The sequence below is a fragment of the Lactuca saligna genome, chromosome 4 (assembly GCF_052625555.1).
Source record: "Lactuca saligna cultivar CGN05327 chromosome 4, ASM5262555v1, whole genome shotgun sequence".
NCBI lineage: Eukaryota > Viridiplantae > Streptophyta > Magnoliopsida > Asterales > Asteraceae > Lactuca > Lactuca saligna.
Window position 1 is genome coordinate 59,540,728 of NC_136420.1, and position 17,257 is coordinate 59,557,984.

Below are 17,257 nucleotides of genomic sequence, written 5' to 3' on the forward strand. Positions count from 1 at the left end.
CTGAAGTCATCTACAATTAGCATGAAATATCTATTTCCTGATGGTGTGGGTGGAGACACTGGCCCACATAGATCTCCATGAATGAGTTCAAGCCTTTTCTTTGCTTTAAATGACGCGTGTAGTGGAAACGGGTTCCTTGTCTGCTTTTGCCAGCAAACAACCTTCGCATGGTTGGGAGGGAATATTGATTTTTGGGAGCCCAACGATCAGATTCTTCTCTGCCATTTGCTTCATTGAATTGAAGTTGATGTGTCCCAACCGCTTGTGCCATAGCCATAACAAGTCATCAACTTCTACAGAGAGACACACACCAGCAAGCTCTTCAAGCTCGATTTTATAGAGTCTATTTGCTGATCGTTGAACCTTCATTAACAGTTTCTCAAATGAATCATAGACCCATAGAAACGAGCCCTTCATTTTGATTTCATCTCCACCTTCTGTTAATTGCCCTAAACTGATGATGTTACTACATAAATCTTGAATGTAGTATACCTCATCAAGTTTACGTTGACTTCCATCCTTACATTTGAACACAATTGAGCCTTTACCCTCAATTTTGACTCGTGATTCATTACCAAACTTCACATAACCATGAATTGATTCATCTAAATTCTTAAATTTTGACTTATCGCCTGTCATGTGATTGCTAGCACCTGTATCTAAATACCAGATACGAGAGGGTCTTCGAGTGTTACCATTTGATTGCAGTTGCGGGCTCAGATTTTCTTCATTCAGAAATACCCTTTTTTCTTCTCCGAACTCCATTAATAACGGGGCTGGCTCATCATCGTGTTGTTCTTGAATCAGGTTGATTTCATGATTCCGTTCCTTTCGAGGATTCTTACACTCTGCTGCGTAATGGCCGTACTCCTGACAATTGTAACATTGTATGTCACTCTTGTCGCGACTGCTTGAGGCATTTGAATTACCTTCCTTCTGTTGATCTGAGCCACTTTTGCCTCAACTACCCCGGCCACCTCCGTTTCTTCCTCTACCTCTACCGTGACCTCCACGCGACCCATTCGAGCCACCTCAATTCCACTTTTGTTGTTTTGAGTCTCCCTCGGCCTTTTTCTTGTATTTTTTAGTCCACTCTTTGTGGGTTAACAACAACTTTCGATCGTCACCATCCCCGCGACCTTTCATTCTTTCTTCATATGCCTTAAGCCTACCAACTACTTCCTCGACGGACATAGATTCCAAATCTCCAAATTGCTCAAGTGTTGAGGCAATCTGGACGAATTTGGATGATACAGCTCTAAGTAATTTCTTCACTACCTGAGCTTCTTCAATCTTATCTCCCAGGGTGCGTAGAGTACTCACAGTGTTGATCACTTTCCTAGTGAAATCATCAACGCATTCCGTCTCTTTCATGCTTAACGCTTCAAATTCAGCCTTCAACGTCTGAATTCTGGCCACTTTCACTCTATCGGCTCCTACAAACATAACTTTGAGAGCATCCCAAGCATCCTTGGCAGTCTTCTTCTCCGCCAATGTCATGAGCAGGTCCTCCGGTATTCCCTGATAAATGGCAGCCAATGCCATGTTATCTTTCTTTGTTTCAACGAGAGTGTTGGCTATTCTGCGTTCTACAGCATCCCAAACCCCTTGAGCCAACATGAAGACCCTCATCTTAATTGCCCATGCACTGTAATTGCTTCTTATCAACATCGGATAGTGTAGAGTGATTTGCCCATCCTTGTCACCATTCCCATTGCTGCCACTTCCTGCCATTTTTTCTTTTCTAGGCTGATATTTGGGCATGTACCAGGTTAGCTCTGATACCAAATGTTGGCTTCTTACAAGCCTATAATCTGTGATTGGCTATAGAACAGTAACAGGGGCAAAGAAGGAAAAGAAACACTGCACAATGCTTCAAAGCTGGAAGACTTTTATTCACTGAATTGAACGTGAAAAGAGATACAAAATAACGATACAATGCATGAGATTATAAAGGAAAACTTAACGGGAAAACAGGAAACTAATTCCACTACTCTTAAGACTCGGACTAACAGTGATCAAGTCTCACTTATTCAAATGCAGAAAATTAAACGTGCTAATAATTCTAAATTACTACTACAATAGGGCCCTAAAAAAAGAAATAAAAATTGTTGTTATAACCAACACAACATTAGAAATCTATTTCAAGTATGTTGGGAAAGGCACAACAACAGTCCCAAATAGAGGATCCTATGGTCCTTTACTATTAGTAATTTCTATGGTGTCTGGTATATGTGATTTTTCATTTTACTGCTAAACTTATATATATATATATATATATATATATATATATATATATATATATATATATATATATATATATATATATATATATATATATATATATATCGAGGTTGCAGAAAACCTCGACGTAGGCTCGGCGGTAGACTGGGGCCAAGGGATTAATCGGCTAGGCGGGGATTAATCGGGGACCCTCAGCTAATCTACCACTGTCGCACCATAAACAACCGATAACTAGACTACCAAACCACCTAATCTTCAATCCATGGTTCTTGATAACTTCACAGATGATCAAGGGGCCAAAATTTTGATCAAGAAATTACCTTAAACGAAATAGCCTGCACTATGTCTATCTAACAAGATTCACTCAGAAAATTGATCGAACACTTGGTGGGTAGAGGGTTTTATACATAAATCAATTAAACAAACGAAAATTCAATCACAACGCACAATCAAAGTCAAACGATTAAACAAATTGAATTAAGTAAGATAGAGACAGATGATTACCAACATAATAAGAAGATGATTTTTCCCAACGCGATTTACACTCGAGCATGGCGTCAAGCTCTACATAATCACAACCAGGAGATAGCGTGTTTCAACTAGAAGCAGCAACAACGATAGTGACAACAATGAAATTATGAGGAATTGAACCATTGATGTGATTCCCTGCGAGAATCAAGACATGTAAATTTATACCAAAGGCATTGCGTCGTGACTAAAGAACTACTTGTGAGGTTCGTGTCGACGAGAAAATGAGGTTCGAGTCGACGAGATTTCCGCCATTGATGGGATTTCCTCGCTAATCCGTGTCGCCAAATCAGGGAGAAGAACTACCTTTTGTACACTCGGGTCGTCATACCTTCCATCTTCGAGAAGAAGGTTGGGTTGGTGATGGAACTCAAATTCACCTTCCGAAGAACGAGATGCAAAGTAAGGAAGAACAAGATGCAAAAATACATATATGAATCAATTATAAGTTCATCCCACATCGGTAGTGGGAGCATTCTTTAGAGGAAAACTTATTCTATAAAAGGAGCTTGTATTACTTAGAAAGTTAAACCAAGCTATGTTAGTGAGCCGGCTCCTTTGAGCTGGTAGGCTTCTGGTCCAATTATGAGTCCGAGTTGGTCCGATTTAGTCCGATTTGGACTAGTTTTGACCGATATTGACCAAGGCCGATTAATTAACCCTGTAACACCTATTCATAGGCGGATGGAGGCCATCAAGCACCTAGACCGATATTTACAACACTGATATATATATATATATACATATATATATATATATATATATATATATATATATATATATATTTGTTGTTGTTGTTGTTGTTATTTAGACATGAATCCTTGAAAGACAAAATGTATCTTTTGTATAAGTAAATCTACACTTTAAACTGTGTTCGCAATAAACCTTTGAATATCCTTAAGAACCAAACTGTTATGTTGCATAAGTAATTTCATACTTGAAAATACTTATAAAAGCAACCAAGCCCATGGTTGTTAGAAAGAGAGAGAGAGAGAGAGAGAGAGAGAGAGAGAGAAAGAGAGAGAGAGAGATTCTATTTAATGTTTTTAGTGAGTCCTATAACCGAGCTACCTGACTGATTGCACCCCCTACATCGCTTCCTTGGACGTTGTAGTAACAACGGTAGACACCTATCACTTGCTTCGATTGATTGGTCGAGGGTTGTAGCTAGCAACCGCAGATGGGGATGTCAACCCCATATAGATCTATACATATGTATCTCTCTTCAAAGATTAACGGTTACAGTAGTGTGGATATGCTAAATGTTTAGACTCAGCTAATAAATAACGTAGCGTCTCACTAAAATCCATTAACTAAAAAGTTTGTGAATAGCTCTCAGACCGAACTTAATTGTGATTAAATCACTAGGCATAATGAAAATCATTTTACAGAGTTTATAAAAACTGAGTATGTTTGACATATATGTAAAAGTGTAATGTGCTCGCTTTTATAAAAATGAATGCTTCAAATTAATGAACATATGTACATGTATAAATATACATGAAGAGTAATAGCTTGAATCATTGAAATACTACAAAAGTGTTATAACATGTTTGTCATAATATACAATGTCACATAAAAATCATATACTTTTATATCATGTAACATTTGTCGTGTGGACTAGTTATTTCACGATAAAATTTCATGATATGTATACAAAAAGTTTATATTAGTTATTTGTAACAATATGTTAATTTTTTAATTAACATTTTTATAAACTAAATTTATTTTATTTTCGCATAAAGGATAATATATTTGTACAAACAAAATACATAACGTTCCTTGTTCCTAAAACGAAAATGGGTCGTAAGCACTCACTTTCGTTGCGTAAACGAGGCTCAAGGTGTGAATCTTGTCGTGAGATCTGTTACATAACATTCATCGTTCTTAAAACAAACCACCAAGTGTATTTTAAATTACCTAATAAACCAAATGGTAGTTTTGGTATTAATTATTAAGTATATGATGGTCTTTTTAAAAAAAAATAATAATAATAATAAGTAAAATCTAGGGATTGATTTTACCAAAATTATCCTCAAGGGACTTATCTTGCAAACTATTCACAAAACAGGGGCTAAACATGTACATTTGAAACTGATTTGGGGTTTCAGGGCTTAATTTGTTAGGTTTTCTGGTGGAGGGGTTGCTCTGGATATTTTAATGCATGTTTGGGTTACCCCTTGACTTTTGACTGGGTCAATTTGAAACCCGTTTTCTGTGTTAGAGCCTCGTATCCGACTGATTTTGATCAACAAAATAGGAAGTATGGTTGTCAAAATCGCGATCTTGATCGTAGGATCCTACGATCCTACGTATGAAAAACGATCTGGATCGTAAAAGGATCGTATTTGGGGTAGGATCGCAGGTAGAATTGTAAGATTGTAGGTAGGATCGTAAGATTGTAGGTAGGATCGTAGGATCTAGATCCGATCCTACGATCCTACCTTCCTTGTTTTTTATTTTGCAAATGAATTTTTTTTACCATTTTATGTCTTTTACCCTTTACCAATCTACCATTTATCATTTTTTATTGTGACTTATGACTCATATTTTGAAGTTTTTATAACTTTTGAATGAAAAATTAAATGTTTGAAATATTTTTAATGATTAAATATTATAAATTAAAATTATATTCTATTTTGTGGGATCTTAGGATCTCGATCCCGATCTTGCAAACCCAAAAAACGATCCTAGATAGGATCCCGATCTTGATAACGTTGATAGGGGCTTAAATCGCATAATCTTTTTTTTTTAAATTTTTTAATTGAGCATTGGGACAAAAGGCGATCGAACCCCCGCATCAAGGAGGAATCTGCGAAGGGGATTCGGGCCCGATGGTCGTGGTTCATCTGTCGAGCAAGGAAGATGGGAACGCAAACAACCATGGTAGCTCGGTGATGGCAATCCATTGAAAAAGGGAAGCACCTTTGATGCGGGATCGATTTGACGAAAGGAGACGGGAAAAGCAGCGGTGCTTCTCTTGTCTGTCGCAGCTAGGGGGGCCGCTCTGGCGGTCTCTTTGGTTGCTCTTCCTTGTCGCCAGTAGATAGGGACTAGGCTAGTCCGTTGGAGCAGGGCAGGCTTCTGCAGCTCCTTTGTTCTTCCTCTTTCTTTCTTTTTTTTTGTATTGACTGGTATCGATGGATGAACTGTGATGCTTGTTCTTGATTGTTTTGATATAAAATCGATGAATGGAATGGATATTTGGGGTTATTTTGATAGGAATAGATGGGATGGTTTTTATAGGTGGTTGGGTTGATATTTTACGGAGAAGGAAGAATGAATGGGAAACTGCCCTAATCTTTTTTTTTCTCACTTTTGTTCTTGTTTTGACAAGAATCGATGAAGGGCCAAAGGATTCACTTATACAGATTGTGATTGCCAATGTGATGGGAGAAGGAAGAATGAATGGGAAACTGCCCTAATCTCTTTTTTTCTCACTTTTGTTCTTGTTTTGACAGGAATCGATGAAGGGTGAAAGGATTCACTTATACAGATTGTGATTGTGATTGTGTTCAGTCCATGGAAGTAGGTAGAGTGTAAGGATTCATTTCAGTCTCTTTTGAGTGTGCAGATGAACTAGAATTAAATTTAAGTTTGATGTCATTTGTCATTTTAAGAGTACAAAAAAATATAAGTTTTATTTTAATGTTTTGTATAATGTATCTGTTACGATATGCATGTAATATAATTGTGTGTATTTGATTTAATTAAGTATTTATTTGTGTATTATCTAAATTCCAACTCATATGTTAGGAAATGTGAAATTTATTAATTTGTTAAATCATGGTTTAAAATTTGGCACATATATAACATATGTTTACGAGATATATAAATAATTGAAGATTTATACATAACTAGGGAAGGTTCCCGCGTTGCGGGAGTTAGAGTCAGAAAGTGTTCCAAAAAATAAAAATACATAGTGTACAATTCAAATAATATTTTTTTTATTTGGTGTATTACTAATAATGTAATTGTGATGGATCAAAAGTTTTATAAAACAGTTAAATAAGGGTATATGATAAATCATTACAAAAACATGAAAATGAGTATTTAAAGAAACATAAAGAAAATAACAAATATAAGATCTCCAAGTAATAGCATATAATCTTGTGTCTGCAATTTTTTATTTTAAAAAAAAACACACACACAGAGAAATTGTCGTCTTAATGTCAACAATGGATCAAAAAAAATTATCTTTATTTTCTAAATATAGGAAAGTATGAACAAATATAGTACCAATCTCTAAATATTATTAAAAGATAACCCTTAATTCACCAATGAAGCAATCAGGGCCCTTGATTGTATCCCAATCATATGATTTCCACCCTTAGATTAAACTGATGACATCATATTCTCCAAATAAAATTCAAGCATTTAATTATAGAATCTTTGAATTTAGAAATTACATTTCAAACAAAATTACATTTAATTATAGAATCTTTAATTATAGAATCTATTCATACTTTCTAAAATATATTTCACAATTCGAGCATAATTACATTTAATTATAGAATTTTTAAAATCAGCTATTATGTTATCAATTGAAGCATATCATTCTATTTATATATGAAGTATCAGTTTCTCCATAAATCTGGATAGAAACAAGAATAGCCGCCCATTTTTCTTCTTTATTTTTTTCTCTTAAACCAAAATTCCCTAATCCTATTCGTCCTCATGTCAATGGTTATTCTTCAATTGATGTTTTGTGTGTTCATAACAGAATGTAGCACCATAAGGTGGTTCCTTTTTGCTCATGTATTCTTAGAATTTGTGTGTTGCCTCTTCCTTGCATCTCCAATTATCACACCTTTGTTTTGGCTTCAAACAAATCTCTACAAAATAAAGCTAGCATCTCCTTCAAGACATTTTTTGAAAATATATGCCATCATTAACCCTAATTAATATTGTTCATAGTTTAACTCCATTATTTATAGTTTTGGCTTCAAAATTCAAACATGTTTAGTTTTTTCTTTTTAAAAAGATCATTAAATAAGCATATCAATAATTATGTTATCTTTAATGATTGTATTTATAGTTTTGACATCATCTTAAACAATTTTGGTCAATGATTGTATTTCAATCCTATATTTTCACCCTTAGATCAAATTGCTGACATCATCTTCCCAAATGGAATGTATTTAATTCCAATAAAAGCTTTCCAATTATCAAACAAAATTAACTTAAATCCATTGAAATGGAATGTATTTAATTCTAATAAAAACTTCCCATATTTTAAATCTTGAATTTCCAGTTATAAAGATTTTAAAAGGGTCAACTTTAAAAATATATTACTAAAAATCATCTCAATTAAGGCATTAAATATCAACCATTAATATAAATCCATTTATATTAGCAAATCATCAATATAAAATCCATTTTTATGAAGAAACCATTAATACCAAAAAATCAGATTCAAATTATCACATACATATACGATTCATCCTTGAATCTGCGACTCACGCTTATTTTCAATCATTATTTTTCTTCAAACCTTCTCTTACAACATCATTCTTATTGCTTATAACTTTGATCATCATTATCTAATTTAAACTTTCATTGTTGTGCACTAGAAGGTCGGTACCTTCTTTCACTTTTTTATATTTTTTTTTATTATTTTTTTGTTCCTGTATCAAATATATGTATTCATATATTTCAATTTTTCTTTATCACAACTTACATGAAATCGATTAACAACTTTTCTGAAACTTTTCAAATAAATAGGAAAAGCTATTACGTACCTTTAATCCAGAAAAAAAATAATGTACTTTGATGGAAATCAGTTAAAACATAATATAGCAAAGCACTTTGATAGAATGACAAATGCACCCTACCCATTTTCCTATGCATGGTAATCAATTTTTTTGTGTATTCGTTTAGCATGATACTTTCGTTTTTTATTCGAAGGATAAATCATTAATTTAGTATGTATAATGTTCATCAAGAGTGTAAATCACTAATTTAATTTAAAATGATCAAATCGTGAGCCGCAACTATTTATGTTTGTTTGATTATCTCAACCTGGTTACTGTTTTTGATTTTATATAATATATTAAATTGTTGGCTGAATTACAGGGATTGCAATCTTGATATAGAAGTTACATAATTTGTTAAGATAAATATATGGTAATACTGAATAGAAAATGGATGATAAGGGTATAATAGAAATAAAGAGATATTTTTTAGTGTTTGAATGTAAATTAATATCATAATATGATGGTTGCATCACAACATTTCTAACTTTAAATTGAAATCATAACTAACGGTTATTGATATTATTAGATGATTTTTTTTTAATGTTAGGTACAATTTTAAGGTTTAGGGCAAAAAGGTAATTTTTTTTGTCATAGAATAAAGAAGTAATAATCGAATTTACCTTTTGAAGGTATCAATAAACTCCTAAATTTTTGTGATTTATTTTAATTTGATTACAAATTAGATGCAGGAAACCTTTAAGTAAGAAAACATAAGGGCAAAAGAGTAATTCAACTTAGAAAACTAGAAAAGCATTGGGCCAAAAAAGAAATTCAACAATAGATATTGATATGACACATATACTAAAATGATTTTTTAGCATGAGACTTCCATTTTTTATTCGAAGGCTAAATCATTAATTTAGCATAGATTATGTTCATCAGAAGGGTAAATCGATAATTTAATTTAAAATGGATCAAACTGATTATTGTTACTATTTCTTTTTGTTTGACTATCTCAACTTGGTTACTGTTTCCGACTTTAATGTCGAATATAATAACTTCATATTAAACCATTTTTAGGAATGTACGTGTAAAGTACATTGTTATAACAATATTTTTAACAATAACATGTTGTGATTTTTTCGTGTTGTAAATGTCTTTTAATTTATTTTTTATTCACTATTAAGGTGATGAATTTTATAAACAATTTAATCCAGAAAGGGTTAAACTATAATTATTCTAATTTATATATGTTTCTGTATAGTAAATACAACTTTTCAAAGATTGTTTTCTATGATTATGAAAATTATGTTTCTATTTTTGAAATCTCATAAAACATCGCATAAGGTTTTTTTTGGCTTAACATAGTACATCATTAAGTAACAAAAACAACGATGTATATCTTTTCATATTAAATGCTTAACCTAATAACTTGTACTCGATCCTCAACAACCTCTATAAACTACAATAACTGTTATTTTTTTTACAAATTATAGCAACATACTTACCATGAAAAAAAAAACTTTTTAAACTACAACATAGTTTTTTATTGGTAACAACAATATACAACACTTAATATAAACATTCTTGCCTACATATTAATAAATGAACTATATCAAAAATAGGCTAAGACGTTAGCATCTAAATTAAGAATGATCTTATTTCCTTAAATATAAGATTTACGGTATTATAGACAAATTTTTTATTTGATTCTTAAATTTTCTATGCGGTCGTTTTTATATGTTAGAATCAAATTGCATAACTACAATTAAAATTTTTTTATTAAGCTTTGTATGTAGATATGAAACAACAATAAGTATATTTTTGAAGGAACATTATTCAAAATAATTTGCATAATTTAAATACATGTTTATTTAGTTCATTTCATATACTTTCCTATAACATTGGATTTTTCTGTCATGTTACATTCAAAAGATAGGTTATTAGAACATGTACCTTAGGTGTTTGACAAAATGTGTCAAAGAATCTGACACAAGTTCTCTACGTTGACCTCACAACTAGGTATATTTTTTTTTTCTAAATTTTTAGCATCATATGTTTTTGATGTTTACAACTTTGTAGTGTTACCTGTTTTTTGTCTCATCCTTAGGGTTTTCTATATCTGATAGGGCTTCATTTTATTATTATTATTATTGTAAACTATCAATTCAATTTATTGCACTTTGTTATGACTTTATCAGCGAGATAAGATTCTAATAAATTGTCAATTTCTTGATCTTTTAGAAAAAGATGTTCTAACTGGCTTACCATTTATTACTGTGGTATTCTATTTTCTTGATTAAGCGATCTATGATTTGGCTATGGTGGTTTTTATAGATTATGTTTAAAAAATACATCCAACAAAAAATGAAAGATGATTTTTTAAATTAATACCCTCATCTAACTTTAAAGGATCTTTTTTCATCTTTGATGGCATGTAACATAGTTTTGGCTAAAATTTTCAATTTTGTCGGCATATACAGGTTATGACTTAAATAATGATATTATATATTTGGGCAATCAGGTTTTCTTCGGTTCTTAAATTATTTTGCAGAAAGTTGTCCACTACGGTATTATTGATCTCACAAAAAGCAAGTCGCATATATCTTTTAGCATATCCATTGAGTTTAATAGTAACTCAATAGTTTCTTGTCTATGTTTTAAAAAAAAATGTTAAATCTTGATTTAATGAATCCAAGTAAGAAGGTAGTAAAGGTGCAAGGTATTAAATATGGGACGATCATGGCTATGTCAAGCCAAAATAAAAATCTAATTAACAAATGTTAAATTTAATAGGTAAGCACTTCTAATGCAGAATACATATTATATTTCCGAAATAAATAACCAAAAACTAACCTCATTCCCAAATAAATTACATTTTAACTAACATCAATAAATTATGATTATGGTGTCATGATTTTTAATTATACATTACAAATAGTCGGTTAATATATAGTTAGTATTTTTATATTTGTATCGTTTTTGAACTACAAAAACTATATTCAAATAGTAAAAATGAAATGGAACATATACGATGGTAATAATGCAAAAATAACCTTCAAATTTGGTCCGATACAAAAAAGTAGTCTAAAACTTATTTCTAAAAGCAACAAGAAATAACAACGATTTCAAAAAAAATGAGAAATTGCAACGAACTTTTCAAAACTATCAAGAATGTATAATATAGGATTATAATAATGCTAGAAAAACACCGAGTTTGGTCTCATGTGAAAAAAGTAATTTTATATGAAAGTAGGATTGTAGTGATACTAAAAGAACCTATATGTTTTTTATCTTATACAAAAATGATCGAAATATACTTCTGAATTGGTAAGAAATAGCAATGAACTTTTAATTCATCTTGTATAACCATTTAATAGCTATATGTAAAAGATATAAATACTCAGCAGTTAAGACCATCGACCTTACTCAAATGTTCTCATATGTCTTGAAGTAAGCATTCATTTTTCCATTATTTTATCATTATCATAAAATAAAAAAAGATATCATCACAAGTTTAAATTGTTTAATTCGTTTCATAATAACAAGTAAGTTGTGTGTCAATTATGTATTTTGGCATTTTCAATAAGTCACGGGCAATATCTAAATCGAGCAAGCATAACTGTTTTTATATTTATTTGTTAGAGTTTCTTTAATTTAATATTGTCGGGGGCTTATGTGATTCCTTTCGAATAAATATAAATAAGTTGTTATTTTTTGAAATAAACAATTCTATTTTGCAATATAACCATGAAAGAACAATGCATTTTGAAAGTACATTGTCAATGTTAGATTATACTTTCGTAGACCCATTTATGTGCATGGTTAGCTATATATAATTGTTTTCCATGTCACAGGTAAAAAATGTTTGAAGATACTTTGTGATGAGCAATGTCGTTCAACTAATAAAACAAAATTTTTTGTCTATGAAGAGGTCCTTCAACGACTATATATTTACCAACTTCAGTATATTTTCTACATATTTCAATAATACCAATAACATTGATTTTCTTATAATTATTTTGCAATATCTATATACAATTATATTTTCTTTATACGTTCCCCGCGTTTAACACGGGTTATAATCTAGTTATATAACAATAGTGTATGTATGTGAAGAAAAAATGTCAACCTGAAATAAAAGCATAAAGACAGGTTAGTAACTAGTGTCTGTAATTCAACCAGGTATTGCATCATTTTGATCTAATAACCTCAAATAAGATTATAATATAAGTTTTAGTGAAAACTAAATAGTAAACATTTGAAGTTTGAACTCTAAAAAATGAATAGGGGAAAATCTGATGATACAGTTACTTTTTCTCTGCAACATACTTAACTTAGATTCGGGTTTTTTTCAGTGTGATCTTTTCGCTTCCATCATCGTTTTGAACCCAGTCGAAAGCGGGAAAGAAAGTAAATCTGCCAAAAGGTAATTTAGACCTTATATTGCATTTAGTGTCCAATTAAGAAGGCATGCGAATTTTATTTTTAAAGAAACCTTATAACCCATGTGCAACCTCCCCCTCAATTTCCACATAGTTTATGTATTCATACACCTGCATAGAAATGAAGCACACACACATACATCAATATTAGAATCCGGCCAAACAACACTTTCTTTAAGAAGAGCCGTTTTCCATATTAACATTAAGATTCCAGACTCTACATTAAAAAAACATGCATTTAGTTTAAATTACCAAAAGAATTTTTAATTTATAAATGAAAAAGTAAGAAATTTGATATTTTTTGCACCTTCTGCTTTTAATTCTTCAAAGTTGGTTTCAATATTGACACATGCAACTTCAATTGCTATGTTTTTATAACAAAGCTCCTTTCCTTGTATTGAGAAAGCATTAAGCTTATATGCGGTATTTTATTGTTTAAAAAAGTATATATATACATATATAAAGTATATGTGAAATTAATAAAATATGTTCGATAAAAATCAGATTAATTGTTGCTATATTTAGTAAAAATAAAGTTAGCTGATGATATTTTCTTTCTTGATTAATGATTTCTATCTTTTCGTTTAACTCAGCTTCTTGTGCTTGCATTCATGTCGTGTATCAAAAAGACGTAAATACCCTCGGTGTTAAAGTTTTATAAAACTCCATTCCTTCATATGCAAAGGGTGAAGAAATGGAATTGAATTCCATCAACTAACCCAAATGTTTGTTGAAGTCGTTTTTTTAATGATGTAGATCAAGAGGACATTCACGTCTTTTGAACATTAATTGTTAATCACTCGCTAAAAATAATTTTTTAAATTTTATCTATATATAAACCAAGCAAGATATTACAAAATCAATAGAAGGGTAATTCAGACAATGACCATATTGCCATTATTTCCAAAAACAATGTAAGGCTTTAAGTATCGCGGCATGATAATTATTGTGATTTGAGAAAATCATAAAACATAAATTTCCTTGTAACATTAACAAAACATTCTTGAAAATAATCACATAAAATAAAGAATCAAGGATTTACAATTTTAAAACCAATTATCGAGGTTCAAACCGAACCATCAAATTAATTATTTTTAAAGCAATATAAATACAAAGTCGATAAAAAAAATTAAATTTATTAGAGAAGTAGAAACAAATCAACTCTTTTTATCAAAAGGGAAGGAGATTGATTACACTGACCTTGGTAAAAATGCTGAAAGTCTTTTAATTGTGTTGTTTCCACACATCAGCTCCATATTTTGACATTAATTCCAGATTTTCTAGCCTGGCATCACAAAAACTAATAAAGAAAATAAGGAATTTAAATATGTCAACGTGGGATTGGAATGGAATTGAATTCCCATTCCAACCAAACCCTATAGAGTTCTGAAAACCAAATTCCAAATTTTCGATAAACTAAATCTATTAATTCTGATAGAAAAAAATTTGGTATAATATTTACCCTTTGAGAAGTGAAAAATGGATGTGAAATAAAAGTTCAAATTTCTTCAACTTTATCTATTTTACCCTATAAGACTTCAAAAACATTTCAATCACCAAATTCCACCTCATCAATCTTGCATGGTGACACTTTGTTGGTGACATAGCGGTGTAGTTTATGCTATCAAGAACATATATTTCATTAATATGACACCTGCAAAAAGAAAAATAAAATAAGACTATGTGAAACCGATTATTTACCCACCCAAAATGACAAAATATAAATAAGAGTATGTGAAATGGATTAGTTAAACCTCACTCCTAGTTATGTCCCTGAAAGTGATAACAAAGGCGTCATCGAACACCTTGAAGGCATTTAGAAAGGAAAAGAATGTTCATTGTTGAATGAGTAATTGAGTAGCATTAGAATCTGAATCACTTGTGGGAATCAGGTCAAATGAAACTAATTACTAACCTGATGACCGATAACATGGCATACCTCCACAGAAACATGTCTGTGAGTCTCTACTGATCTGTGTCCATCCTTCTTGTGTTCAGCGGATCATTCACGAGTCTTCAAAAAAAAAAAAATTACAAAATTCAAAGAAATAAAATGAAACCTTTATGAATGCTTTGACGATCGGCGATGAAGTCAATGGAAATCACATAAAAGTATGCAAGCATGATGGTTTTGTAACCTCTCAGAAATCAGTATGGTAGTTTAGGAATTTCACAGCCAACAATTTTGACCGCCTTCCTCTTATCTACTCTACCTGATCCCAATTCCCTACTGTCATGTTTCGTTTGCACAATCGCCATTTGTGAAAACTTCAGCACTCAGAATTTAGAAACATTCAACGTTTGCTTTCTGGAAGGGAGACTAAACCCATGAAATGGTGGCGATGGAGAAGACCGCTGCCTTGCTGGGTCGTAGTGGAGGCTATGCTGCTGCAATGGTGAATAGAAGTCGATGACAGTCGGTGAGGCAGTGAAACCTGGGACGAAGAGCTTGCGCCTGGGTTGTGAAGATTGGTCGGATGCTTCTAGAACTGTTGGTCGGAAGTAGCGGCTTAACTGAGAGAAGTGGTGGAAATGGAAGCCGATGAGTAATCGATGAGAGATAGGGAAGAAGGACCGACAAAGTCAAGCTGTGGCAGTGGGCATTAATCTTATTTCTATTGGCTTCCGGAACACTTGGACAGTAGCAGTCATTGACACATAGTAGGCAATCACTATCCCACCCACACTACTAGACACATGGGTGTTAGCGACGGATGAATCCGTCGCTATTCCGTCACTAGAGGTCTTTTGCGACCGATCTGTGACAGACTTACTCCATAGCCAAATCAAAGGTGGCTAATGGCTTAGCTAGAAATTTAGTGACGGACTTGATTTTCTTTGCAACGACTTTAGCGACGGAATTTCCATCGCAAGTTGTTCTCTTAATACTGTTATTTTAGGACATCAACGACAAAACTAAATAAATATTATGATGCTAATCCCTTGCAAAGCTCTATATCCGTCTTTTTATTTTCTGTCGTTAATACCTTGCAAACCTCTATATCTGTCTTTTTATATTCCGTCGGTGATCCCTAGCAAAATTTAGATGTGATTTTTTTTTTTTTTTTTTTTGTTTCTGTAGCTGATCCCTCACAAATATATAATATTAATTTTTTTTATTACAAATCTAAAATAAAAAAATACTAAAACATCAAATAATTATACAATCCCAAACTAAACAATAATAAAATACCAAAAACATCAAATAATTATACAATCCAAAACAAACACTAATATTAAAATACCAAAATCAAGTACCAAATTTTAACAAAACATCCAAAAACGTCAAATATCAAAAACCTATAGATGTATACTCTCTTCTTCTGCCCATCCCTCTAAACTCTTGCAGCAACCTACATGGAAAAGAAAGTTATAAAAAAGACGACTTTGTCCCTAGAAAAACAATGTTGAGTGTCTGAGTACCTGTTTGTCGTTTGCAGGATTCCAATCAAGTCAAATAGAACAAGTCTATTTCAACCTATCAAGTTGAGGTCACAACCACCAACTTTGCTGCCGAAAAGAAATGCAAACTCATCCTGCAACATAATGATGTGTATTTTTTCATTAAATGAGTATGTACTTATTAAATGATTAAAAATGAAATACCTTTGATGGATCATTGAAGCAGTTGACCAACTTTTGTATTATGTTGATTGATGTGGACCCATCCTGCAACTTTTGTCCGGTGTCTGAAGAATTACAGCTACTTAAAGATTTAATCACTTTTATTAAACTCCTAATTACATTAAAGAACTTGTAATTTATACCTGAGTATAATTTGAAACCAATACAATTCGATCATTTGTTCTCTTACAAAGATGGGCCAACAAACAGGCCAAGACTTGCATCTTTCCTAACACTTCAACCAGGTCATCATCCACCGGTCCAAGATCCAGATCTAACAAATTAATAAATAAATAAATAAATAAATATCAAGAACAATGTACAAAATAACACAACATAATAAGACATGATTTAGTTTTCCCTTCCGTAGAACATTTTCATTGTATCATAAATCAGCTACAATATGAAAGAAATGCATCAGAAAAAAATTGTGTCCTAATAATGTTGTGATTCTTCCAAAAATGTTTTACCTTTGGATGATTGCAGAGCTTCTTCAAGGCAGTTATATAAGCTAGAATTTTATTTGTTTCACATCTTCAATAATTGCTTGTTTCACCTACAATCATGTGTGTTCAAATTTCAATTTAAGACCACTATCAATACACATATCAGTTATATAAGAGCATATAGTAATAATTTCCAAACAGAAACTTACATTTTTTGAACGATTAAAGTGATCATTTGCAAGCTAAAGTCTTGGCATTCTTATGATCATTTCCA

General features: G+C 31.8%; 1 protein-coding gene and 1 long non-coding RNA gene across 2 annotated transcripts; both read right to left on the reverse strand.

The window, feature by feature from the left end:
- Positions 1-1,032: 1,032 nt before the first annotated feature.
- On the reverse strand, positions 1,033-1,734 carry LOC145039654 (uncharacterized). The gene has a single exon (XM_078987684.1). The coding sequence runs from the start codon at positions 1,732-1,734 to the stop codon at positions 1,033-1,035; it is 702 nt and encodes a 233-aa protein (XP_078843810.1).
- Positions 1,735-16,369: 14,635 nt separating this feature from the next.
- On the reverse strand, positions 16,370-16,813 carry LOC145038548 (uncharacterized). The gene is made up of 3 exons (XR_013679425.1): positions 16,681-16,813; positions 16,520-16,602; positions 16,370-16,449 (listed from the first exon to the last, which is right to left on the reverse strand). It is a non-coding gene; the product is annotated as an uncharacterized LOC145038548 (long non-coding RNA).
- Positions 16,814-17,257: the final 444 nt, after the last annotated feature.

Coding starts and splice junctions, on each gene's coding strand:
- LOC145039654 (XM_078987684.1), bottom strand. CDS start 1,734: ATGGCAGGAAGTGGCAGCAATGGGAATGGTGACAAGGATGGGCAAATC.